We start from the raw sequence: 25,537 nt of genomic DNA, 5'->3' as shown, positions 1-25,537 counted from the left end.
GTCAAACCTCTCTGGATCCTCAGTGTCCTCACCTTTCAAATGGAGACAGTATCAGCCCCTGCCTACAGAGGTGCTAAGATGCTTCCATGAGTTAATCTGAAGAAAGCACTTAAAACTATGCGTGGCTCAGCCCTGGACTTCAGACAGCTCAGTGCAGGGGCCATATGTAGTTGCTATTGCATATTCTTATTTTTTTCTTTTCTTTTAAAAAAAACATTTAAAAATGTAAAAGCCATTCTTAGCTTAAGAACTTATATAAATCAAGGCTACGGGTGATTTTGTCTGTGGATTGTAGGTTGCCAACCCCAGCCTAACAGAACAGGCAGAAGACTGATGGAGGCCAGTTAAATACTTTCCCAGAAGTCAGCCAGAGGAGGATCCAAATTCTGTTGACTCTCTAATGTGAAGTGGAGACTTCCACATGCTCAAGACAGTTGGACAGTAAAGCTTAAGAACCACACAGCTGTTTGCTAGGCCTAGGCGTGCAGCATGAACTGCACACAAGGATTAGATTACACAGGGGAAACCTGACACAAATAAAGACAAATGCACTTATTTACCTGGCCAAAGACAGTTCCACCAGTACTGGCTGCTTGACCAAAAACAGAACCAGTGTTACTAGACCCAAAACCTGTAAAACAGAAGGAAGACAAAAGTTCAATTTGGATGAGTCTTCTACAACATCCAAGCACAGCTTTTTAAAGTGGCATTTTTAATATGCTTAATTACCCCATAATAAATCAAATTATGATAAAATTGTTTCTCCATATAGGAAATGAAGAAAAATCTGAACACATACAATTGTTCCTTGGTATCCATGGGTCACTTTTTCTGGGTCCCCCACCCCAGGATACCCAAATCTGTGTTCAAGTCCTTTATACAAAATAGCATAGGATTTATACAACCTACATCGTACTCCCATATACTTTAAATCATCCCTAGATAATACTTATTATATTTAGTACAATGTAATGCCATATAACTAGTTATTACACTTTATTATTTAGGGAATAATGACAAGAACAAGCCAGCACATATTCAGTTACGTATTTCTTTTGATGAATTTTGATCTGCGGTTGGTTGTAACTATAGATGCAGAACCGTTTGATATGGAGAGGTGATTGAAAAGACCCGTTTTCATTGCTAAAATTATAATATATATTATAAAAAATAAATTCCAAAGTCCCAGGAGCTGGATTCTTCTATCAAGTGGGAGGGGCTAATAAGATGGTACACTCTCAAAACAGTTTCTCCTCAGACTTTTGGCCACCAAGAATTCTTTTCAATGATTGACTTAACATTATGAATATTTCTACTCCCTGATTTTTAATGTATCTTAAATGCCAGATTCTCTCAGGGCAGCTTATGTTCCTTCCAAGAGGCATAATATGATGGAGATGCTGGGCTGAATGCAGACAGGGAGAGTCAGGAGGAGCAATGCATTGTAACACAAGAGCCTGGATGAGGAGGAAGAGACAGGAGTGCTACCCTCATTTCTGTGGCTTATCAGACACATGAACTTCAGCAAGCCTCATTCCTCAACCAGGACTGCAGGAGGCACCCAGGCAGCTTTCCACACAGGTACTCATCAACGAAGAAGATCCTTCAGGGAGTCTGAATTTGCTGACTGGTTTGACAAAGCCTTTGGTGGGAGGTTTTCTCAAACCCTGACTGCATGACAAATGATGCACTGGAGACGGAGACAACTTGCTCTCCTGTGACACACAGGCCTTCTCCCTGGCCACACTCAGATCCAAGTCACCCAAGTCCACAGGCACCTGGCTTCTTCAGAGGGCACCAGTGGACCTCCACACTGTGTCTTTTTTCATTACTGCGTCCTTTTAGCTGCACTTAGTAGGAGTTTAACATTTGTTGCAAGAAGAAAAACATTTCTAATAAATTAACAGCCATTTTTAATAAAATTATTAACGAAGAAATGAATCAGCAATTGCTTGTAATCTTGCTCACAAAATACTTGTTTTCCCCATGGCCTAATTGCTAAAGAATTGCCTTTCATAAAAGAACCATCAGAAAGTCAAACTTGGAATAGATTTTCAACTTGGTCTGTCTTCTGATAGTTTTAGGAAGTAAAAGCAGCTACTACAATTGGATACACATACTGAGAAAATAAGATTTTTCTTTCAAAAATGGTAAAAATCTAAAAGTTTTTGTTTTCAAGTCACAACACTGAAAACAGAAAAAAAGCAAACTCTTAAGTGTCAGTGTTGGCCCTTCCAGCAAGCAACATTGCGTTGGAGCAGTGAAGCATGGGGAGGAGACCCACTTCTCTTCCCACTCCACCATCAGCACTGTTTGACCTGAGATCAGTCTCCTTGAAGCCTGACAGTTTTGGACACAATGACTTCAGCGCCTTCCAATTTCAAAATTTTGTATGTATGAGTCATTCATTTACTTCCCTGACCTTAAACTAAAGATGCTTGGTTTTTCCCATGAAGCTGGCATTCTGCTGGCTGGAAGAGTAGAGAGCGTGCTGAGGCAGACCTGGCCAACTAGGCCAGGAAATTCCTGCAGCATGTGCGCCAAGCTCCTTTCTTGATCTTACACATTATTTTTTTGCTGCTTCTCCCTTTCTTTTAATTACCAAGTAATACAAGTTTGCTGTAAATGTTTAAAATAGCACAGAGAGGAACAAAGTAAAAATCTATAAATTCTTACCTGAAGCTTGACAAAAGCTAAACCCCGAGGGTGCTGCCGTGGAGGTGGTGGCTGAAGTGCCACCAAATACAGAGCTTCCCTGCCCAAAACCAGGGCTCTGACCAAAAGCAGGAGGGTTGCTCTGGCCAAAGAGCCCCCCTCCTGTGTTGGCAGTTGACTGTCCAAATGAGAAGGAACTGGAGCTACTCGTACTCGAGGACGCACCAAAGACATTCCCACTGGTGGATGCAGGGGTGGAGGAGACCGACTGACCAAAAGCAGGCACAGAACTGAACCCAGGCTGACTAAAGGAGAAGCCACTTGCAGGGCTGCTCGTCACCTGTCCAAAGGCTGGGGCCTGGCCAAAGGTTGTCTGTCCAAAGACCCCTGGGGATGAGGTACCAAAAGCAGGGCTGCCAAACCCAGAGCTGCTGGCCTGTGGAGTGGAGGCTGCTGTGCTGGCTATGCTGCCTGTCTGCTGCCCAAATAGGCTTGGCACAGTGCTGGCCACCACCTGCCCAAACATGGGGGTGGTGGAGGGGGCAGTGGCAGTGTTGCTGGTGAGCTGGCTGAATGCTGAGCTAGAGCTAGCAGCAGGTGGCTGAGTAAAGACCGATGAGCCAGAAGTAACAGTCCCAAACACTGCTGTCTCTGTGGTGGGGCCTGTAGCACCACTGGAAACAGGGCTAGAGGTTGTGGGGGAGCCTGACGTTTCAACAGCCAAGGGTCCCGTGCTTGGAAGCGTAGCTGCTGCAAGAGCAGCCTGCCCCGGCACCACAAAGGTGGGAGGAGGAGAGGCTGCCTCCGCTTTGTCATCAGAGCCTCCCGTGGCTGCTGGAATGGCCTCTATAGAAGGTGCCATGAGGCTGGTACTAGCTGCTGCTGTGCTGGGGCTACTGACTGCAGGCTGCACAGGAACCGGCTCTTTCTTAACCGAGTCGGGAGTGTGTGGAGGAGCCTGGGGAGGCTGGGCAGCCTGCTGCTGCACGAGGAGTGAGGCTGTTGGAGTGGAGACCTCATTGTTGCCCGACTTCTCGGCTACAGCTGACGATGTGACCTCTTCTGTGTTCTTTCCAGAGGACATGGGCAGGGAGGGAGCAGATGCCGAACTCAGGAGGCTACCAAATGACAAGGTGGGGAATGAGGCTGGAGGGGGAGTGGCAGTCGTAGCTGCCGGGGGTGCAGAGGTCGACACTGTATTACTGCTCTGCTGGCTTCCAAATGCAAAGGTACCCTTGCTGCCACTTAAAGAAGTCCCACCAAAGCTGATCACTCCAGAGGCCCCCGTACTGGTTAGTGGCAGACTGCCAAAGATGCCAGCTGAGGAACCACTGGCGCCCGTGCTGGCCGCCACTGGGGGAGCTGCCGCGGTGGCAGGTACAGAGGAGGGCACTGGGGGCTCCACAGGCTTCACCAGCACCGCAGGGCTAGTGAAACTAAAGCCCGAGGACGCGCTTGAAGTCTTGGCTGGCTGGCCACTCGTGAGGCCTGTGGAGGAAGCCTTACTGGCTGGCTTAGTAGACTCCTCTGCTTGGCCCACCCGCAGTCCTGAAAAGCTTCCTAGAGTCTCTCCTGCCAGAGAACTCGGAAACAGAAGCTCGCCCAGCTTGGACGGTGGTGTTTCCAGCTTGCTAGCAGCGGTGGAGAGCGGAACTCCAGCAGGTGCCGTGGGCCTGCTGCCAGAGGGGGCAGAGTCTCCTGGAGGGGCAGTGGCAGCTCCAGGAGTGCTGGTTCCTGGCGTGACTGTGGAGGGAGTGGGGCTCTCCGGAACGGTGTCATAAAAGGGTTTGCCTCCCCCACCAAACGAGAAGGCATCCAGCTGGTTCGACTCTCTAGTGGAGGGTGTCGGCCCTAGCAAGAGAGAGAAATTGGGAAACAGGTTGGATTCAGCAAAATAAGCCCTATCATCACATTCCCACTGACTGCATTCCTAAGCAAAGCCTCTCCCCTCCATAGAACAGGAATCGCTGGCTTTAACAGCAGCTTCCTTTCGGGAGGACAGAACAAGTGCTTCTCCACAGTTAGTTTTATCTGAGTCATCGTCCTGAGGTGGAAAGGAGGGGACCATTCATGACCATTAAATCATAATACACATGACACCCACAATACTTGAAATTAACAATTACCCAAAAAAGAAAGAAAAAAAAAAGGTACCTCCCCTAATTTCCTGACTCCACACCAGTGTAGCTTCCCTCCCCAATACCCTCAGCATGGTGTTAGCCCACAGCCCTCCTGAGAAGTTAGGATCTGGTTCAAAATGCAAATGGCCTCTATATTTACGGACACCAAGCGTCAATCCAGGGTCATTTTTAGGCACAATTTAGGGACACTTACTAGGGCTCAACTCAGTAAGCTCTTTTAGTGTTAAGCTTGTTTATGGTTTTGGATTGTTGTCTATTTTCATGTTAATTAAGTTTACATAGAATTATTATCATGTTTTTATTCCCATTTTAATTTTCCTTATAATTTTTGACAAATAGTTTTGTTCCTTTCATATATATATTTCTTTTTTGGTGGTAATGAGTACTGAACACACGGCCTGGTGTGTGCTAGGCAAGCACTTGGCCACTGAACTACACCTCTGGTCCTTTTATTATTTTATTAGAGACAGGGTCTTGCTAAGCTGCCTAGCCTGGCCTTGGACTTGCCATACTCCTGCCTCAGCTAATCTGGAAGTTAAGGAAGAAGGATCCCTTGAGACCCGGAAGAGTTCAGGGACGGCCTGGGCAGCATAGCCAGACTCTGCTTCATAATTGAAAAGCAAAAAACAAAAAATATTTTTGAGTAAATAAAAGGCACTGTATTATGTATAATAGGGACAACTTGGAAATAACCAAAATGTCCAATGGTGGATGGGTAAAAACTGGCAGAATAATTCTATCAACAGAAAGAACTATGACATTTATACAAAATTTTCAATATTGGAAAATTCACAATAGACATTATGTGAAACTAAGTGGGAGACAAAACTCCTAGAAGGAACTATAAAAGAACTGCTATGGGTGCTGGGGTTATGGCTCAGCGGTAGAGTGTTTGCTTGGCATGTGCAGGGCCCTGGGTTTGATCCTCAGCACCTCATATAAACAATAAAGTTATTGTGTCCAACTACAACTATAAAAAATAAATATTAAAAAAAGAGAACTGCTATGGTTATTACTGAGGGGTACACACGAGGAGATTCTAAACTCCTTCATGAATTTTTATATTCCCTGTTTTCCTCAATAAGAACCCCACCCCCACCTGTTTTTAGTACTAAGGATTTAACCGAAGGCTTTACACTTGCCTAGGCCAGCTCTACCACTGAGATACACCCCCAGTCATTCTTTATTTCATTTTGAGACATGGTATCACCAAGTGCTGAGGCTTGCCTCAAACTTGCAATCCTCTTGCTTCAGCCTCCTGAGTAGTGAGGATCACAGGTGTATGTCACTGTGCCTGGCATTGAACATATCACTTTTATAATTACAGCTTTCTTTTAAAACAAAAGACAAACTAAGAACTGAGAGGCACATGACAAAAATTTTTTTTTTTTTTTAAATAGATCTGAATTCTTCTAGGCATTAGAAACATGTCAGTTAACTGGGTGTGCATCTGTGACTCCACCTGAGGTAGGAGGATCACAAGTCCAAGGCCAGCCTGGGCAACTTGGCAATATCCTGTCTCAAAATAATATAAAAAGGGCTGGAATAAAGCTTAGTGGCCGAGTGCTTGCCTATCTTGGGTAAGGCCCTGGGCTCAATCACCAGTACCGGAAACCAAACAAAGATGTTAGTTGATGAATTTATAACAACATGGAGGGACCAGTGTTGTTGCTGATAGGTTTTTCAAAGTGGGGTGGGGAGACCAAGGTATTTTCACAGTACTATGTCTACCTCAGCCTACAGAATCACTACAAATCAATGATATTTTAAGTTACGGAAGAAAAAGTTTCTCAAATCGAACTGATTTTTTCCAGTGGTGGGGATGGAACCCAGGACACATGAGTGTGCCAGGCAGGCGCTCTACCACTGAGCTACAGCGCCCATCACATGCACATGTTTCTACTGCACATTACCAAAACTTACTGCAGAAATTGTAAGCAAGACTGAGGAACAGTTAAAATGTCAATATATTTGTACAAAAATAGACCACCCTTGTTTAGGAAAAACACAAAAGCAGTGCTACGTCACACAGAGACTGACCTTGTGCAGCAGTGAAGTTAGAAGATGATGTTGGTGTGATTATCCCAAAATTAAAGCCAGCCCTAGTGAGTGGAAAAAGAAGTTAAAAGGGAATAAACGTAAGGCATAACGTTGCCCTTCCAATGTTTCGCTGTGTAATCCATTCATACAACCTCTTTTTAAAAGAATCAGCACGCTAGGTAAACAGCATCAGGGTGAGAGCATGTTTGTGGAAGCAGCAAAGTCCCTTCACACCTCCCAGCAGGAGAGGCAATGTACAGAGGAGCCAAGACAGTGGTAGCGGCTGAAAGACTTTGGAGGGACAGCAGGCCATGGAGGAAGGGCAGGGCTTCCCATGGCAAGGGTTTGCATGGAGACTTGTTCCAAGAAAAGGAGAACAGCAGCAGTGGAAAAACACTGGGCATGTGTGCTGGGCACAGGGACTGGAGTAAAGGCTTGCCTCATGGAGGAGTGCAAAAGTAGTCTAGCAAAGCAGAAGCCCCTGGACCAGGGAGAACCTCTAAGAGCCCACCCTGAACTTGAAACCCATGTCAGGTGAGCCCCATGCTACAAGGACAGATGCTGGACTGAAAGCAACAGGAGTCACTGTCTCTGCAACTTTGACATAACTCTTAGCTCTGAGCTGGGAAAATTTGGTTCAAAACTTTCCGACTCCTTTCTTTTTCCACACATGTTCTTTACACTGCAAGTGAAGATAGCACAGCTGAAGAAGGAAGCTCAGCACGAGTGTAAACAGAAGAGATTATGTGTACTTAAAGTGCAAACAAGAAATTTTACAGAGTTCTAAAGAATAAATGACCAAGCACATAAAATATGTTAAAAAATGTAAGAATTTATAGTTTCTTAGTCATTGCTGCCTCTCTCAAATGCACAAAGACCATCTAAAGATGTGTTAAATATTTATCATATTAAAAAAGCAGACAGAAATGACTCAGGAGGAAGGCAAAAGGATCACAAGTTTGAGGTCAGCCTCAACAATGTAGGCCTAACTTGCTTAGCCTAAGCAATTCAGGGAGAGTCTATCTCAAAATAAAAAATAAAAAGGGTTGCGGATGTGGCTCAGTGGTTTAAATGCCCTCGAGTTCCATTCCCAGTACCAAAAAAAAAAAAAAAAAAAAAAAGACCAAAACAAAACAAACAAAAAACCCTGCTGTTTCTTGGCAGATTTCAACCTTGGTGAGGAAATTTTATCTAATAGAGGGCAAGCCACTGGCTCAACGACCCAAAATTTCCCATCTTATTTTAAAAATGGGAATGATGGAGCAAGAATGAATTATTCACATTTGTATTAACATTTGTAAAAGATGAAATAATTCTTGGCATTGACATACTCTTCAAAATTTGTTCCAAATTTTCTTTGAGAAGTATAAAACAATGATTCACAACTTAGAAAAAATATATAATATACAATTTTGTCCCTTGAATTCTATCCTAATGCCCTCCTTTCTTTTCATGTGCTAGGCTGAAGAATAGTCAAGAAATATTAAAACCAGGGAAAGGGGATGGAGTTGGTGTGGTTTCTGTTGTAGGAGGAAAAACTCAAAAGTACAGAAGGGACTTCCTTGGGACCCCCAAAAGCAACAAATGTGTGGATGGTGTGACACAGTCAGCTGGCCCATCAGGGCAGGAGGAGGACACTCCAGCAGCTCGCAAGGCTCCCAAAGAGCCTGTATAGCCAGGGAGCAGCACTGTCCCACACAGTGGACAAAAGCCTGCCTGGGAATGTGGTCAGACAAACCTTCATCAAATGACTCGACTCTATATGCATGGCCATCATTATTTCTTAAAAAAAAAAAATGAAATTAAAAAAGATCCCCTAACATCTATATAGAAAACCAAAATCTACAATGGCTATTATTTCCTGCCTTCTCTGCATAGGTTTAAATATTGAACTCTCAGTGCATTAAAGCCAACTAGAGTGTCATACCCAGACCCCAAATGGTGTTTGAATGAAGTATTTTAGATGACCTATAGATTTAAAAGAGATCCACCATCACCCAAAGAAAATGAAGTTTAGGTTAAAAACAAAATATATAAACAAACAGGCAATAACACATGTATGTATAATTATGAACCACAAAGAGGAAAAAGATTTACCTTAAGATGTTCAGCTGCTGCCATACTAGCAGATGGATTACTGCCATGATAAAAACTTGGGATTTATGCACACTTAATAAACATATAAATATCTCTCCTGATTTTAAGATTCAGGGAAGCTATCTATAAAATAGCTAGTGATTTGCCATAAAACTTAACTTCATTACTGACCCTGATGGAGCAAATGAGAAAGGCTTGCTGAACTGCCCCACGGCAGATGGAGTCGAGGTCACAGCTGCTTCTATCTTGGCTATCCCTGTCCCTGAAAATAAGGACATTACAAAAAATCTGTTAGAAGCACTATTCTGGTTTGTAATTCCCTGATGGCGCTGCTGAGAGCTGCAGCTTCCGTTTCCAGAACCCCATGTGCCTCCTGTGATAAGTCAGGAGCCACATGGAGTCGCGTGCTACCTAACCTTGCTGAGGGCCTCTGAATCTGCTCTCCAGCGCTGCCAATGTTAGTTCCAACCTAAGGCTTTCTACATTCTCCTTCCCAGGTAATTCCAATATAGCTTAAATTTAGTTTTAAATAGATCTAGATTAAATGGTATAGGAAAATGCTTATGATGTGAGGCTGAGCAATACATGCAGTTTTATGATTATTTCAAATTAACATACGATGAAGGAAAAAAATTCAAAGATACATAGATCAGTATGTTCAAGGTTTCTTAGTGGTGACTTCACTGCAGACTTACAATGTCATACTGATTTCTCTATACCTTTCTGCATTTTCCATTTAGAAAGTGCAAATCAAACAAACCAAATATTAAGAAAAAAATACTTAAAAAAAATGAATATGGGGTAGATATTTTCTAAATGTGTACACATGTTCAGTGCTGCCTCGCTTATCACTGTGAACTCTAATAAACAACCCAAACTATAGGCATAGTGCTGCTAAAATCTAACAGGGAACTATACAGAGCCTCTTAGGCCACCATGTAAAATGAGTAAGAAAGTCTGCACCAACCCTGGAAAGATGAATAGGACGATTACTTACATGTTTTTTCTTTTTTTTGGTACTGGAGATTGAATCCAGGGGCATTCTACCTCTGAATTACATCCCAGCCCTTTTTATTTTTATTTTGAAACAGTCTCAGTAAGTTGCTCAGGCTGGCCTCAAATCTGTGATCCTCCTGCCTCAGCTTCCCAAGTTTGCTGGGAAGTGCAGGAGTGCCCACTGGGCAAGAGTTTTCACTTTCTATATTTTAACTCTCTACACCCAGATTATTTTTGTGGTTACGTAAGTTTCATAACCAGAAAAACAATAGAAGTATTTTCAGTATTAGCCAATAAAATAATCATTCTATAGAGGTTTTAGAAACGCTTTTTTTTTTTTTAAGAGAAATTTTTTTGCAAACTTAGTATTTTTCAGGGAGGTTTTCCTTCCAAGAGGGGAAAAAAATAAGTCCTTTTCTCAACCTTGACTATCCGGCCAGTGAAACACACAGCAGACACCTAGCAACAATGAAGGGCCTCCCACCCTCGCTGTGGAGTGGTATATCCCAGAAAGTTCTCTCAATCTACTACTTGCCTACAACATGCATGAAGCAAAGTCCCTTATGGTTCCTTGATTCTTAGTTTCAAGAGTGACAAGGAGCTCTTCAATGAAGTTCTTGAAAGAAGCTAGGCTATATGATCTTTCAAAACCTTTTTCTAAAATATTAGCCAGAAATAGAAAAACAAGTCTTAGTTTGAATCCTAAATGATTCAAAATCTGACAATTAGTCTCTAAATTTTTCCTTTTTACATCAAGTGTCAAGCCCCACTTGAGAAGTGCTGTATACCTCCTTCTCATGTGAGGTACACATGATACCAACTGGGGCTCCACATTAATCCAAATTCTAGAATACAACTTCAGTTTACCCAATAATGGCTTTGAGTACAAGGAATATTTACTCAAGAAAAACCCAATGTCCAATCAGAAAGCTTTAGATAACCCTTGAAGAATGACTGAGCAGAGGTGTGGGAAGTGGACAGTCAAGGGGTGAAAGCTGTCTCCAACAGAATTTACTGAAGACCCACTTGAGAAACTGAGTCAGAGTAAAAGCCAGAATCCAGAGGGTAGTACACATGTGGGCCTGTAGGCAGCACAATGCTGACACGGGGGACAGAGAGTCACCCACACCAGAGGAGGTAGGCTACAGAGAAGGAGCCAACAAAAGAGGACACTAAGCAAGACCCACATGAAAATCAGATGCCAGCTTATACAGAATTGGCTTATGCAATGCAGACCCTGGGCAAAAACTAATTAAATAAGAATAGCCATGTTGGAGTGAGTGCTGGGCAAGTGTGGGAAGCCGTAAAATCTTAGCATATTGACTTTTGAGCTCGACTCAGATTTTACCCTATAACAAATCTGTTTTACTTTTTTACATCATACCAGCTTCTACACTGTCATTATGAGCCAAGAGAATTTTATTCCTTTATATACAAGAAAGGGGAGGGTCAACATTCTGATCCACTCATTTCTAAATGGTGATCATTTGGCAGGGCAGGAGAAAGCAAGGCTAGTGCTCTGTTTTCGGGAAAGATTTTAAAGACCTTTCCCTCTTGCTCTGATGGTTTTCAAATTCATCTCAAAAGTTTCAGAAGCTGTTGAAGGGCTCAATACTTTCTAGAAACTTTTCAATAGCTGAGGCCTTTCAAATATGACCTCTATATTTGATATCCTGTGTCTACTTTCTCTGTGATCTAGAATAATGAACTCTCTGGGGTGCTTCTCTCATGTTTTCATTATAAAACATAACAAAGAACACTGCTTGCAATAAATGCATAGAGTAACCATGACTATTATGATATAACCACTGCCCAGGTAAAAAAAACACATCAGCCAATCTAGAAGCTTTCAGTCTACTCCCTTGTTTGTCTTCTCAAATGCAACTGCAAGCTGAACACTGGTGGTACTAACTATTTTTCTTTTCCTATACAAACATGACGTGGAAGTTCTCCCTGATTTTTTCTCTTTTGTCTTTTCAATTTCTCCGTCTACAGCTTTTTCCTCAATCTCACCTTTTCCTTGCCAATCTCTGTTGAGGAAACCAGGTTTTGACCTACTGAATTTCTCATAGTTTGGATCTTGCTATTGGACCCCTCTACTGAGGTTCCCATGTTCATTTGTGTTTATGTTCTTCTAAGCTGGTACCTGGATCTGGAGCAGTACTGTCCAAAACGGTAGCCACTAGCTACATGTGGCAACTGCACACTCAAAATGTGGCCAGTCCAAATAGAGAAGTGCTGAGAATATAAAATTTATACTATTTTGCAAAAAACAATATGTAATATCTCATTAATACTTTTCATGTTGATTGTGTGTTGAAATAATATTTGGGTATATTTGGGTTAAGTTAAATTTACTGAAAATGATTTTTACCTGGTTCTTTTTATTCTTTATAATGTGGTTACTAGAAGTTTACAAAAAAAATATATGGCTTACATTATATTTCTGTTGCAATGATCTTAGAGCCTTAATCAGATTCTCATTTTACTTTATTTTATTATTTTTGGCAATACTGCTTCATAACTAGTACTGTGTTCTTTTATCAGGAAGCACACAAGGTCCGGTTATCCCTTTTTGTGACACCAGCAGTGACTGGTACTCTATGCCTAGGTGCCTTGATTGATCAGAATTTGCAAAACAAGTTCTAACATGATCCATCACCTGTAACCATTAGTGGGAAACTACAAAGAGAAACGTTTGCCATCCATTGGTGCAAGTTCTAGAGAAGTGGTAGGATTAATGCTTCTTCCTTTATCTTTATTATCCAGCTTTTAAAGTAATGATAAAATAGTTTTCTTGGTATCATTATGAACTTATAGATTTAAAACATTTGATGTATTTCAATGCAATACTATATTATTCTCATTGGTGTTAAAAATTCACCTTAATTATCACTAAAACAAAAATATGCAAACTGACCTGAAGTTTTATCACCAGATGATAACTGATCCGCTGCTGAACTGGGTCCTGAAGGCTTCAGGGAATTTATCAGAGACCCCTGGAGGACCACATAAAAAAAATGTTCATGTTAAAATCATAAATCAAGCAAGCATGAATACTTTAATTACAAAAAAAAAAAGAGAAAAAAGGCAGAAAGAAACCAAAGTTTCAATTTAACTCATTATGTCCCAGGTTTTTAAACTATGCAAATATTTCAATGAAATTGATACAAGTGAGTTAAATAGATTGGAAATCATAATCTAGAGCTTATATATCCTTTATGTACATTTCCATATATATGAAAAAATATTTCATATATATGAAAAAAAAGGACATGTTTTCAAATGCTCTATAAACACTCACCTATTACTTTCCTCTAAAGAACAGAACTCTAAATACTAAATGCTAACTGCCCATTTTCCAGTCATGGCAAACTGAGGAATAGGGGCGTCTGAGAACTCACAAAGGCAAGTTCTGATATCCAGAAATGTGATTGCAGAGATAGATATTAAGAGTGATGAAGAAACCAGGATTCCTTGGGAAAAGTTTCAGAGAGAGGCTGATCTGCCTACCACCCATCTCCTATTATTTCCTTAGATTGTTTAACCGTTTACAATGTTACCTGTTCTGTAGGAGACACCCAAAGCTAGACATAACATCACTGAAAATACGAAACTTCTGAAAAACACTGCAGGAGAAAACCAGACAACCTATACTCAGACACTGTCGCTGAGCTGCATGCGGCTGAACGGAGCAGTGAGACAGCACAACAGGCAGCAGTCAGCAGCCAGAGGTCCCAGCTCTGGTTCCACCAGTCACTAACTGGGTGAGCTTAAGCTGCTGCCTCAGTGGGACATATCTAAACACCTACTGCACAGAATAGCTGTATATGGTAAATGAGATGTTAAGTGAAAGTAAACTGCAAACCAAAACACCTCATCCAAACTATGATATTAGAATTACAACCCAAGATTACTAGTGCAGAATGTCAGATCGCCCCACTGAGACAGCATTAGACCTAACCAATTGCTCTGGTAAACTATGTGAAGACTGGCGTTAAGTTGCAGAAAAAGGATCACAGATCTTTATTAGACCATGGCTCATTTAAACTGAGTCAGAACAATCTTCAGTTACAAAGACAGACATTCATGACTGCTAAAGTAAAAATCAGTTAAGTTACCTGCTTGGCTTGGCTGGCAGATACTGGGGTTAACCCTGGGTGGGGTGTTTTGGCTGTGGAATATGGCACTGAAGAACTGAAAAACACAAAGATACATTCAAAGAGGCAGGTCTGGGTGGAAGTCACATTCATCCTTGAACCAACATTCTGTCCAATACACCAATTTTGGGTAGAATACAGATGTCTGGGATCCCAACCAAACTCATCTGACATTTTGTTGACTGAAGAATAAATTTTTAAAATGAAATCTGGATTTGTAGCATAAAAGGCAAAGCAGTGACCTTAAAACTTATTTCCTTCCTGTCATTCTAAGAAAATAATTTTCAACTATTGATCACTAGATCTTTTTCTTATCTAGAGGGGGACCCCTCCCTCTTTTTGACCTCCTCCCATTCTAGACCATGTTGGGAATTCCTGATACTCTTTTCCAAACCTGGAAAAATGTTCAACAGGATCTATGGAATATATAGGTGCTGCCACATAGCTCAAAGGTGCTATCCAAAAAGAAAATCTAGCTTCTCACAGCAGCTATCCCCAAGAGTGCAGGGCCCATGGGTCAGCATATAAGGGAGTCAACGGTGCCACTGTTTCATTTCCAGCCTGCACTTTGATCCAGTATGAAAAGTGCACCCCTACCTGCAGAAAGCCTTCCCGTCACTATCCTCTATTAACCCTGGCATTGTGTGCTGGGAACTGTTATTTCATTAAGTGTTTGTGTCACCAGGTGGAAAAAATCACCTGTCAATGCAACTGCATTGGAGAAATGCCTCCTGGGGACAATTTTTTCAATCCATCGATCTGTCCTCCACCCAATGCTACTGTGACTGAAATGTATAACAGTAATAGCTGTAGGATCTGGTTTCATTTTTTAGAACTCTTCCTAGATTTAGGAAGGATTATTAAAAATTTTCTAGCAAAAAGTTAACTTGGAAGAGGAATGACAGGCTGATGCCTCATGGAGAAAATTATCCAACAACTTAATCACATCAGGATTCTATGCTGGAAAAACACAGAAACCTTCCAAACAGACTTTATTAGATTGAAAGAAGAAAAATACACTTATTTTCAATGAAACAAAATCTGTTTCGACTAAAGCTAGAAGAACCTGTAAATGTGCATCTCTCTGGAGAAATACATCCTTGTTGCCCTGAGATGTTTCACCAAGCAGGCACACAGACACAGTGCTCTCCCCTCACCTCTGCTCATCTCCAATGGAGAAATGGAATTCGCAAGACGGCTGGGACCCAGAGATCCCTGGGTGGACACAGCAGACTTGCTAAGAGAAATAGTTTGAGCCCATGAGAATCACAAGGGAAGTGAAACTCTTTTAAGCTTTCTCAATGACAAATAAAAGAAAACTAGGAATAAAAATAAATGCAGCAATGTATCCAAATCTTGAAAAAAAAATTTATATCCCAAATTTGGTTACCATATGAGAATAAATTAAATGATGCACTCAGTATAATTACTGTTCTATTTACTTGTTTTTTTTTTTTTTTTTTAAGATTTTTTTTTTTTTTTTTTTATTTTTTAGTTCTCGGCGGACACAACATCTTTGTTGGTATGTGGTGCTGAGGATCGAACCCGGGCCGCACGCATGCCAGGCGAGCGCGCTACAGCTTGAGCCACATCCCCAGCCCCTGTTCTATTTACTTGTGACAATGTTATACATCTCCTGGGTATCCTAAATCCCCAAACACACACCATTAATGATTCACAGTACCTACATACCAGGCCATGTGACACCACTACAGAAAAATTCAGTCAATAAACCAAAAATCTTACCATGTTCCAAAAGGGCGAACAGAAAAGAATAGCAGGCTCCCAAATAAATACACTCAATATTTGTGCACAATCGTGAGCTAACACATGGAAATCAATAGCTGGAGGCTCACAAGATGTTAAAGCCAATCCAGATGACTGTGTCTTAGAAGGCTGCATCCTACCTTCTAGGACGACAGACCTGACGGACACCAGCAACTCATCCTGAAACTCTCTGTTCCACGCCTGGAAACAAAACCAAAGGACTACAAGCAGAAAATGGCACAATCACAAAAGAGAGATGTTAAGCTGTGAAGCAGTAAAATGTTGCCTAGGCCCTTTCTCTGTGGCCCTTTAAGCTTTAAGAAACTTTAACAGGGGCTGGGGTTGTGGCTCAGCGGTAGAGCGCTCGCCTCGCACCTGCGAGACCCTGGGTTTGGTCCTCAGCATCACATAAAAATATATGAATAAAATAAAGGTATTGTGTCTAGCTACAACTAAAAAAAAAAAAAAAAAGAAACTTTAACAAGGTAAAATTCATTCCATTGTGGTGAAAAGGGCCAACTGCTCACTCTTTTCACCTGTTTCATCATTTTTAAGGACTTAAAAAAATGAGAGACCGGGTTATGTTTTATTTTGGTAAATCTTCATCATTATTGCAAGTATTGCTTGTGTATGTAACAGAGCAGATCTAAACTGTGTAAGCCACTAAAGTGAATTATTTAAGAATAATGAATTTTAGGGTAGTAATTTAAAGGTAAGTAAGTAAACAGGACAACTTATCAAAAGTTAACTGAAGAGGGGGCTGGGGATGTGGCTCAAGCAGTAGTGCGCTGACCTGGCATGCACACGGCGCTGGGTTTGATTCTCAGCACCACATACAAATTAAAAAAATAAATAAATGGGGCTGGGGATGTGGCTCAAGCGGTAGCGCGCTCACCTGGCATGCGTGCGGCCTGGGTTCGATCCTCAGCACCACATACCAAAGATGTTGTGTCTGCCTAGAACTAAAAAATAAATATTAAAAATTCTCTCTCTCCCCTCTCTCACTTTCTCTTTAAAAAATAAATAAACGAATAAATAAAGATGTTGTGTCCACCGAAAACTAAAAAATAAATATAAAAAAAAAAAAGTCACTGAAGAGGACTGGGGCTGTGGCTCAGTGGTAGAGCGCTTGCCTGGCATGTATGGGGCACTAGGTTTGAGCCTCAGCACCACATATAAACAAATAAAATAAAGGTATTGCGCCCACCTACAACTAAAAATATTTTAAAAACAAAACAAAAATTTGAAGAAACAAACTCAGAGGGAAAAAGAAAAAATATTTCTATTTCTGTTAATGGAAAACAATTCATTCTTCGGGGACATTGAAGTCCATCAATGAAGCTATAATGGCCAACTATCGTCCCCACTGGTAAACTTTATGTTGTTGAGGAGTCAAACATTATCCAAAAATCTGTTAAATCAAACTGTAGGTCCTGCATAAAGGTCAAGATGTGAAATAACCTGGATAATTTAAGTTAGAACTGAAGTTGGAGCTTCCAAAAGACTCATGTGAAATAAGAAAATAGGATTTTATAGGAAAAAGTTTAATAACATGGAAAACATAAACAATTGTATTTCATGATTAAGATGAAGGAGTTACAAAGCAGCATGTATCCAAATTTTACTTTAAAAAGATACATTTTCACAGGAAAAATTTAAAAATATGCAAACAGCGATTATACATTTGTAGTATGAATAAAGGCGACTTTAGTTTTGTTGTTCTTAACTGTTTTTTAGTAAAGCCTAGAATGAGCATTTGTAATAAGAAAAATAAAGTTTTTTTTTTAACTGTTGGGTCATTATTACAATTATTTTAAAAGTCAAGCAGCATCCTTAAATCAGTGAAAGGAAAAAAAAAGTCATCCTAGAATTCTTTACCCAATGAAAGCAACTTTCAAACACAACAACAAAAGGCAAAATAAAGCCTACAGCACACATATAAAACCTAGAAATTCAGAATTCAGAAGAAATACTAAAGGAAGTCCTTTGTCAAGCAGACAGAAAATGGTATTAGATAGAAACCAAGGACTAAAAAGGAATGAAGAACACAGTAAATACATGGATAAGAAATACATTTTCTTCTTAAAGTCATTTAAAAGAGAATCAACTCTTTATAACAAATGATAGGGTTTATAACACAGAAGGCAGTAAAATGTACCACAGCAGCACAAAGGAGAAGGGAGAAGTCCCAGAACACTGCTGTGAGAGTCTCACATCCTCTCTAGCAGTAGTATAACATCACCTGAAGACATAGTACAATAAGCTAAAGACGTAGCCTATGAGCCTAAACCAACTACTTAAAGGGGTATAGTCAGTAAGGCAACAAAAACGATCAAATAGAATCATTAAAAAAAAAAAGTCAATTCAAAGGAAGGTAGAGAGAAAAATGAAACAAAGAAGAAGTTGGACAAATAGAAAACAAACAGTAGTACATGGTGGATTTAAACCCAAACATGCTGATAATCACTCCATTGTACTTAAATGCAAAGTTAGACTTCTGGATGGACTAAAATTTGCCACCTAAAAATTAATCATTTTACAGTTTAGAGTTCAGTAGTAGTAAGTATATTCACACTGTTGTGCTATAATAAACCCATTTTAAATATAAAGACACAAAATAAACCCAAAAAACAGAATGAAAAAAAGATATACCATGTTAACACTACACAAAGGAAGATGGAATGGAAGTACTAACATGGAACAAAAAAGATTTCTAAGCAATTCATCTTCCAGGGATGAAGAGCATCATTTTGTAATAACTAGCTCCGTTCATCAAAGAACACAGAGTCCTAAATGTTCATGCAACTAAAAATTTCAAAACATGACAACAAAATGCCAACAAGGAAAACAGGAAAATTCACAAAATGCCAACATCACTCTCTTACTTGATAGGACAAGTATTAAGAATGTAGAAGACCTAAACACCTGAGAACCAGCTTAACCTGATCAGCATCTACAGAACACTCCCACCACCAGCAGGCAGAACCCAGGCTCTATGGGAGTGTGCAGGGAGCATCACCAAGAAGGATGAGGCCCTGTGGAAGAGACTGGGAATCCCAAGCCCATCCAGTCCCACTAGTAAATTCAACCCAACATTTAAGGATGAAATACCAAATCTACATAGACACTTTCAGGAAATTGAAGAGAAGAACACTTCCTAATTCATTCTGTAAGAAAAGCGTTACTCTGACAAAGACTCAACAAAGACATTAGAAAAAAAGAAATACTATTACAGACTAATATTCCTCATTAAGGTAGAGGCAAACATTCTTAAAATTTGAGCAAACCGTGTTCATTCATACACAAAAAAAGGCAGTATATCATTACTGGTTTAACATCAAAGACCAATCAATGTGGCAAGGATGCCAGGCCACATTCAAAAGACTGGAATTTGACCCCTACCTCATACCACTTACAGAACTTAATTGGATTAAAGGCCTAAATGTAAGAGCTGAAAATTAAAAACTCTTAAAGAGCAGTCTGGGGTTGTGCCTCAGTGGGAGAGAGCCTGCCTAACACCTGTGAGGCACTGGGTTTGATCCTCAGCACCACATAAAAAAAATAAATAAATAAAAAACAAAGGTTAAAAAAAACCTCTTAATTTAAAAGATAATACTGGTGTCAGGTGTGAATCTTACAACTGTGGATTAGGTAACAGTTTCTTAAATGTGACACCTGAAACACGAGCAATAAGAGAAAAAATAGATGAGACTTGATCAAAATGAAAAATTTGTGTCAAAGGATGTATCAAGAAAGTGAAAGACAACCCAAAGAATGGGAGAAAATATTTGTAAGTTATACATCTGATAAGAGATGGGATACAAACTGTATTTTTAAAAAATACAATAAAAGAAAAATAACTCAATTTCAAAACCAGCAAAGAAGAAATCTAGCTGCAGTGGTACATGCTTATAGTCCCAGTGACGATTGCAAGTTTGAGGTCAGCCTAGGCAACTTAGTAGGCAGCTTAGTGGTAGAGCCTCCCTGGGTCCAATCCCTAGTATCACCTAAACAACAACAACAATAAACTAACTAGACATTTCTCCAAAAAAGGAACAAATGGTGATAAGCATGAAAAGGCACTCATCATCATCAGCCATGAGTAAAATGCAAATCAAAACCATAATGTGGGGCTGGGGATGTAGCTAAGTGGGTAGAGTGCTCGTCTAGCATGTGCAAGGCCCTGGGTTCAATCTCAGCACCACATAAAAATAAATAATAAAAAATAAAGGTACTGTGTCCAACTACATCTAAAAAATAAATATTAAAAAAAAAATAAGTAAAGATATTGTGTCCGTGTACAACTAAAAACAAAACAAAACAAAACAAAAACATAATGTGACCCAGCAGCTCAGGAGGCTGAGGGAGGAGGATGACAAGTTCAGAGCCAGCCTCAGCAAAGGCAACTCAGTGAGACCCTGTCTGTCAATACAAAATAGGGATGGGGATGTGGTTCAGTGGTTGAGTGCCCTGAATTCAATCCCTGGTACTCCAAAACAAAACAAAACACCACAATGTGAGTGGAGATATAGCTAATGCAGTGGCAGAGTGCTTGCCTAGCATTCATGAGACTCTGGGTTCAAGCCCTTGTATCACAATGAATAAAATTTAAAAACTAAAAACAAAACTACAATTTTTGTGAATAAGAAACCACTTCATACCTTTGAGGATGACTGTAATTAAAAAAAATAGTCAATAACAAGTGTTGGTGGAGATGTGGAGAAACTGGAGCCCCATAAATACTGCTGTTGGGAATATAAACTGTATAACAATGTAAAACAATGCAAAAAGGTAAAAATAAAATTACCACATGAGCAAGTCATGATGGTGCATACCTGTAATCCCAGCCACTCAGGAGGCTGGGGAAGAAGGATCACAAGTTCAAAGCCAGACTAAGCAACTTAGCAAAGCCCTAAGCAATTTAGCAAGATCTCGTCTCAAAATAAAAAATAAAAAGGGCTGGGGATGTGGGTTAGTGATTAAGCGCCCCTGGGTTCAATCCCTGGTACCAAAACACAAAATAAAAAATTACCATATGATCTAGCAATTCCACCCCTAAATGTATACCCCAAAGAATGGAAAGCAGGGTCTCAAGACACTCTGTCCAGCAATGTATTCCCCAACCTTTTAACCTGTGCTCCCTTCCAGCTCTGGCCACCAAAGGCCTCCTGGCTCACTAGGAACCTCCCAGACATGCCTGCTATAGACCCTGTGCTTGGGGCTTTCCGCACTCCACTATTCAAGGGACCTGCTCTTCACCCAAATGACCCCTCTTGGACACCCTATTAAAACTGTAACCCTTTCCCAGACACTTCCTGAGCCCTTCCCCCACATTAATTTTCTCCACTGCGCCCATCACCACCTCACATATTACATAGTTTGCTAATTTATTCTGCTTATTGTCTGTCTCCAGGAGTGTTTGGCCTGCTTCATTACTTCTCTCCACTCTCTGCCTAGCAATTTCTGGTCATTCTTCACATTTCCACGGAAGCATCTTTTCCTTATCTAGCTCCTTCCCAGCCCAGACTCACTTAGCTGCCCTATTCTGCTTTCCTAGTACTTCATGGGACCTTAAGCCATCACAACTAAGGAGTCACGCGACTGTAGCTCCCTGGTTGTCTTCTTGCTGGACCGTCAGCACTGTGTGAGTGAGGATTCAGCCCCCCCCCTCCCGTTTCCCTAATCTCAGAGCACCTGCAGAAGTGAGAGCTTGAGCCCTACAGAGGAGTCTGAAGAGCCATGGATTTGTACAGATAAACACTCATCCACTAAATGGGAGGGCTGGTCAACAAACACAATGAAACCAAGGAAGATGAAATAGACTGAAGCAGAAATTCGCGAACTCATGCTGTAGTAAATCTCTAAGATACCACTTAGAGTTGAACGCAAAATACTTAAAATACACATGAGAAACTACTGCGGCATAGAATCTGAAAAGTAATGGACATGTTCCCTTCCCAGTCTTTCCTATGGGGGGAAGATATAAATAAAAATTTCAGTTATCAACAATTATTGAATAAATGGTTATTAAAAGAACTGTTTTAGGCAATGCTGAGCATGTAAAGTAAATAATATACCACAGTTCAAGTCTATGGAGAGAAGATAAAATTCAAGATTCTTCAACGTTTGTGTTTTATTTTTCTTGTCAGAAAAGAACAAACACAGGGCTAGGGCTGGGGCTCAGTGGTAGAGCGCTAGCCTAGCACGTGAGAGGCCCTGGGTTCAATCCTCAGAACTATATAAAATGAATAAATAAAATAAAGGTATTGTGCCCAACTACAACTTAAAAATAAAATATATAAAAAAAAAAAAAGAAAGAAAGAAAAAGAGCAAACGAAGAAGTATCTCTTGAACAAAGTCCTTATCAAAGATCAGCTCAGATGAGCACTGGAGGGAGACAGAGCCCAAGAAAGGTGGGAGTACCAGCACTGTGGTTAGTGGAAGACACCTCACGGACACCAGGTCAGGCTTCTTCCCCCATGCACTGCACCTCCCTGGCCTGGTACACTGGCTCTCACGGCTGTTCCCTCTGCCTTCCCTATAGTGGGAATCTAGCTAGAGTTTCCAGGCTGACGCACAGTGCTCACTCGGACACACACACTCGCGCGTACTCTCTCTCTCTCTCTCAAAGGTTCTCAACCACCACAAATACTACTTTGATCTCGAAAGCATTCCAAGGCTTCAAGGTCACTACTAGATAGAAAAGAGGGTAGGCTTGTTTTTTTGCCTGTTATCATGACCCTGAGATAACTAAAACATTCCTGGAATAGGCAGTCATGATAAACAAATGATCATAGAGAAAAGAGAAGGCCAACTGTCTGGAAAAGCAGCACCACTCAACCAAGCAAAAACAGCTGTGGACAGGTCTGCTCCATGGTGGTGGCAGAGGGTGGGCATGCTGGAGAGACCACAGTACCTGTGGCCGCTCTTCTTGCTCCTGGACTAATTGTGCGTACTAGACACTAACTCCCTGAAAGACACTGATACTCATGACCTCCACATTCAAACTGAGGAAATGTCCTTCAACTTTTCCCCATGGTACACAAGAGGCTGGCTGGTCTAAAGGATTAGGGAACGAAGCAGGACACAGGTATGTACCACGAACTACGCTGCCCAGAAGAGTAGCATGAGGTCTACCAAACACAGCTGCTGGCTTTTAAACCACTGTTTCTTCATATAAAAAGGAACCAAAGAACAGTAATGCTTGGAGAGAGGAGGTGAGGAAGGAAGAATCTTAAATCACCAGTCTTCAGAATCAGGTGACAGCAGTAGGCCTGAAGTGTCAACTCTGGATCCCTGAGAACATTAAAAAACCAACTGCACACCTGACCTAGCAGCCCAGTGGTATGCCATGCAGACTAACATAGCCCATAGCAAGCTGAGTATACCAAGAGGGCCCTGAAAGGCTTACGAGGTGACTGTTCCTGGCAAGGTGCAGGGACAACCTCCTGGAAATCAACTGTGGAGGCAGCAGGGCTGTCCATCCCACTAGTATCCACTGTGGAGAAGTAGGAAAGCCACATGGCGGCAGCACTGCTGCACCCTGCAGGCAGCTCCCCTCCACCCCAGACAGACTGGCTTGAACACACCCAAACGCTACAACATACCCCATGGCTGCAGCAGAGGCCGCAGGATTATTCTTCAATTCCTGCACATTCACCACTTGAGGGACATTCTTCAGAGTTGATTCAGTCAAAGTACTCACAGCTATGTAAATGGAGAAGAGAAAGGACCAGATTAACTCCAGTAAAGGATAAAAAATTCTAGCCACATAGAAATGAATAACCAGGACATGACCTGGAGCCAACTGCAACTTTATTACATGAGGAAATCTACTCAGCGGTGTATTGCACAGGACAGCTGGCCTGCTCCATTAACCAAGGCCATGAAACCAGGTTTTCTGGAATTTAACCAAACGTACCAGTGCAGGGCAAAAATTTCCTTGGCCTGCCTTCCTCCAGCAGAGCAGAGGTACCTGCTGTGTTACTGGCTCACCCTGGAAAAGGGCCAGCGGATGAGCAGCATCCAGACTTGGGCTTTCTGCCCTCTATCCATTGGTCCCTCCTCACCATGGGCTTACTGTGTGCCAGGCACTGTTGAGTGCTGACCACAAAAGCTATCAAAACTACCACTTCTTCTCTAATAGGGTTCATGGCTTAGTGAAGCAGACAGTCCAATACAATAAAATGTGGAAAATGGAGCTTGGGCTGAACGGGGGAGAAGGCCAGAGGCCTGAACCAAGGCAACAGGGGTGTTCGACATCTGCTTACCTACCTTATCTACCTCACCAGCTTTTACCCCTCCTTTTATCTTCTAACTTTAAACTGTATTCCCAAAGACTTATTGGCATTCTGTAATTAATTATCAGGAAAGCCTCAGCAAAGCTCCAGGTTCTCTTCGGGCTACACCCTGGACAAATGTGAAAGCTGCGTCCCAGGCAGAGTTATTTTCTTCCTCAGACAAGTGACCAAGATTGTGCTGCCTATGACTGCAGAAATTTCATCCTTTACCTTCAGAGGTGCCTACACCTTAGAAAATTTTGCTTCCAACATAAAAATGGAGATCACACCACCTCTTGCTGAGAATAGAACATTCCTAAATCCTGGCAGATTTTAAGCTTACAAACAATCCACTCGATCAGCAGGGTCTGGGGCCTGATCAGCACAATGCTGTGATTCTGCTTGGTCCACATAATAAAGAGAAACATAAGAAATTATAATTTCTAAAAGCTCAAAGGTAGCTTAGAAAGCTGTCTTCTGACTCTTACTTTTCAATATTTATTTCAGGAGCCTTAAGAGAGTTTTATTTAATATTTGTACTTCTCTTAGAAATCTTTTATCACTGTTTAATACTAATTTTTTGCCTATATCAACCCACCATGTCTTTTTAATCTTAAAATAAGAATATCTGGTTTTTATCAGTTGGCCAATCCTGGCACAACCGACACCTTGGGCTGGATAAGCCTGTTGTGGGAGAGTCCTATGTACTTAAAGATTTTCTGTAGCCTTCCCAGCTGCTACTCACTAAATGCCAGCAACACCACCAACTGTTTCAAGAGGTGGGGAGTTGGGCGAGAGCACCAGTTGAGAACCATTGCCCTACAAAATTGATAACTAGTGATAACTAGTGTCTTTGCAGCCAAGTACCCAAACTGTTAAATTCTAATACAGAAAATTTTGGACAGCTACAAACCAAACGTCGAGCTGACAAAATGTCGGAGCTCATTAGAGTCTCCGTACATGGAAGCCCACCCCACAAGGCTGAGGAGAACTGTCTGAAGCAAGAGCCCAGGGCTGGAGTCAGGTTCTGCCGTGAATTGGTCGGGTCACCATTGCTTCTCTGAATCTCACACTACTGAAACTCGAGGAGGGCACACTAACACACACTCTCCCGGGTGGCTGGGATCCTCCATACGCTGTGAGATGGAATTAATGTTATTAAAGGTCTAATTTCAGAGATTTAATTTTAGGGCTCAAAGCAGACATCATTCAAAAACAGGGAATATCAACATCATCAAAACAGCCACTGATGTCCCATTCAACTCACTGGTGTAGATCCAGTACCTCTCCTTAAGAGGAAAAATATTTCAGAGCTAGTCTCTGTCTTCTGGGTGCTCCCTGCCCACAAGGGGCAAGGACAACACCTGAAACTTCTCTGAAGGGCAGCAAAGAGAGCCAGGGG

General features: G+C 41.4%; 1 protein-coding gene across 2 annotated transcripts in view; it reads right to left on the bottom strand.

Annotated features, from left to right (window-relative positions):
• The window catches only part of Nup214 (nucleoporin 214), an 86,712-nt gene that overhangs the window by 22,722 nt on the left and 38,453 nt on the right, over nt 1-25,537 (bottom strand). For both annotated transcript variants that reach the window (XM_026386470.2, XM_026386471.2), the window contains exons 24-30: nt 23,464-23,563; nt 14,051-14,126; nt 12,850-12,928; nt 9,105-9,195; nt 6,837-6,898; nt 2,677-4,506; nt 561-631 (exon numbers count right to left, since the gene is read on the bottom strand). In XM_026386470.2, coding sequence (XP_026242255.2) covers nt 561-631; nt 2,677-4,506; nt 6,837-6,898; nt 9,105-9,195; nt 12,850-12,928; nt 14,051-14,126; nt 23,464-23,563 — 2,309 coding nt within the window. The remainder of the gene's footprint in view (nt 1-560; nt 632-2,676; nt 4,507-6,836; nt 6,899-9,104; nt 9,196-12,849; nt 12,929-14,050; nt 14,127-23,463; nt 23,564-25,537) is intronic.

The sequence above is a fragment of the Urocitellus parryii genome, chromosome 4 (assembly GCF_045843805.1).
Source record: "Urocitellus parryii isolate mUroPar1 chromosome 4, mUroPar1.hap1, whole genome shotgun sequence".
Lineage (NCBI taxonomy): Eukaryota > Metazoa > Chordata > Mammalia > Rodentia > Sciuridae > Urocitellus > Urocitellus parryii.
This window is presented reverse-complemented; position numbering and strand designations above follow the sequence as displayed.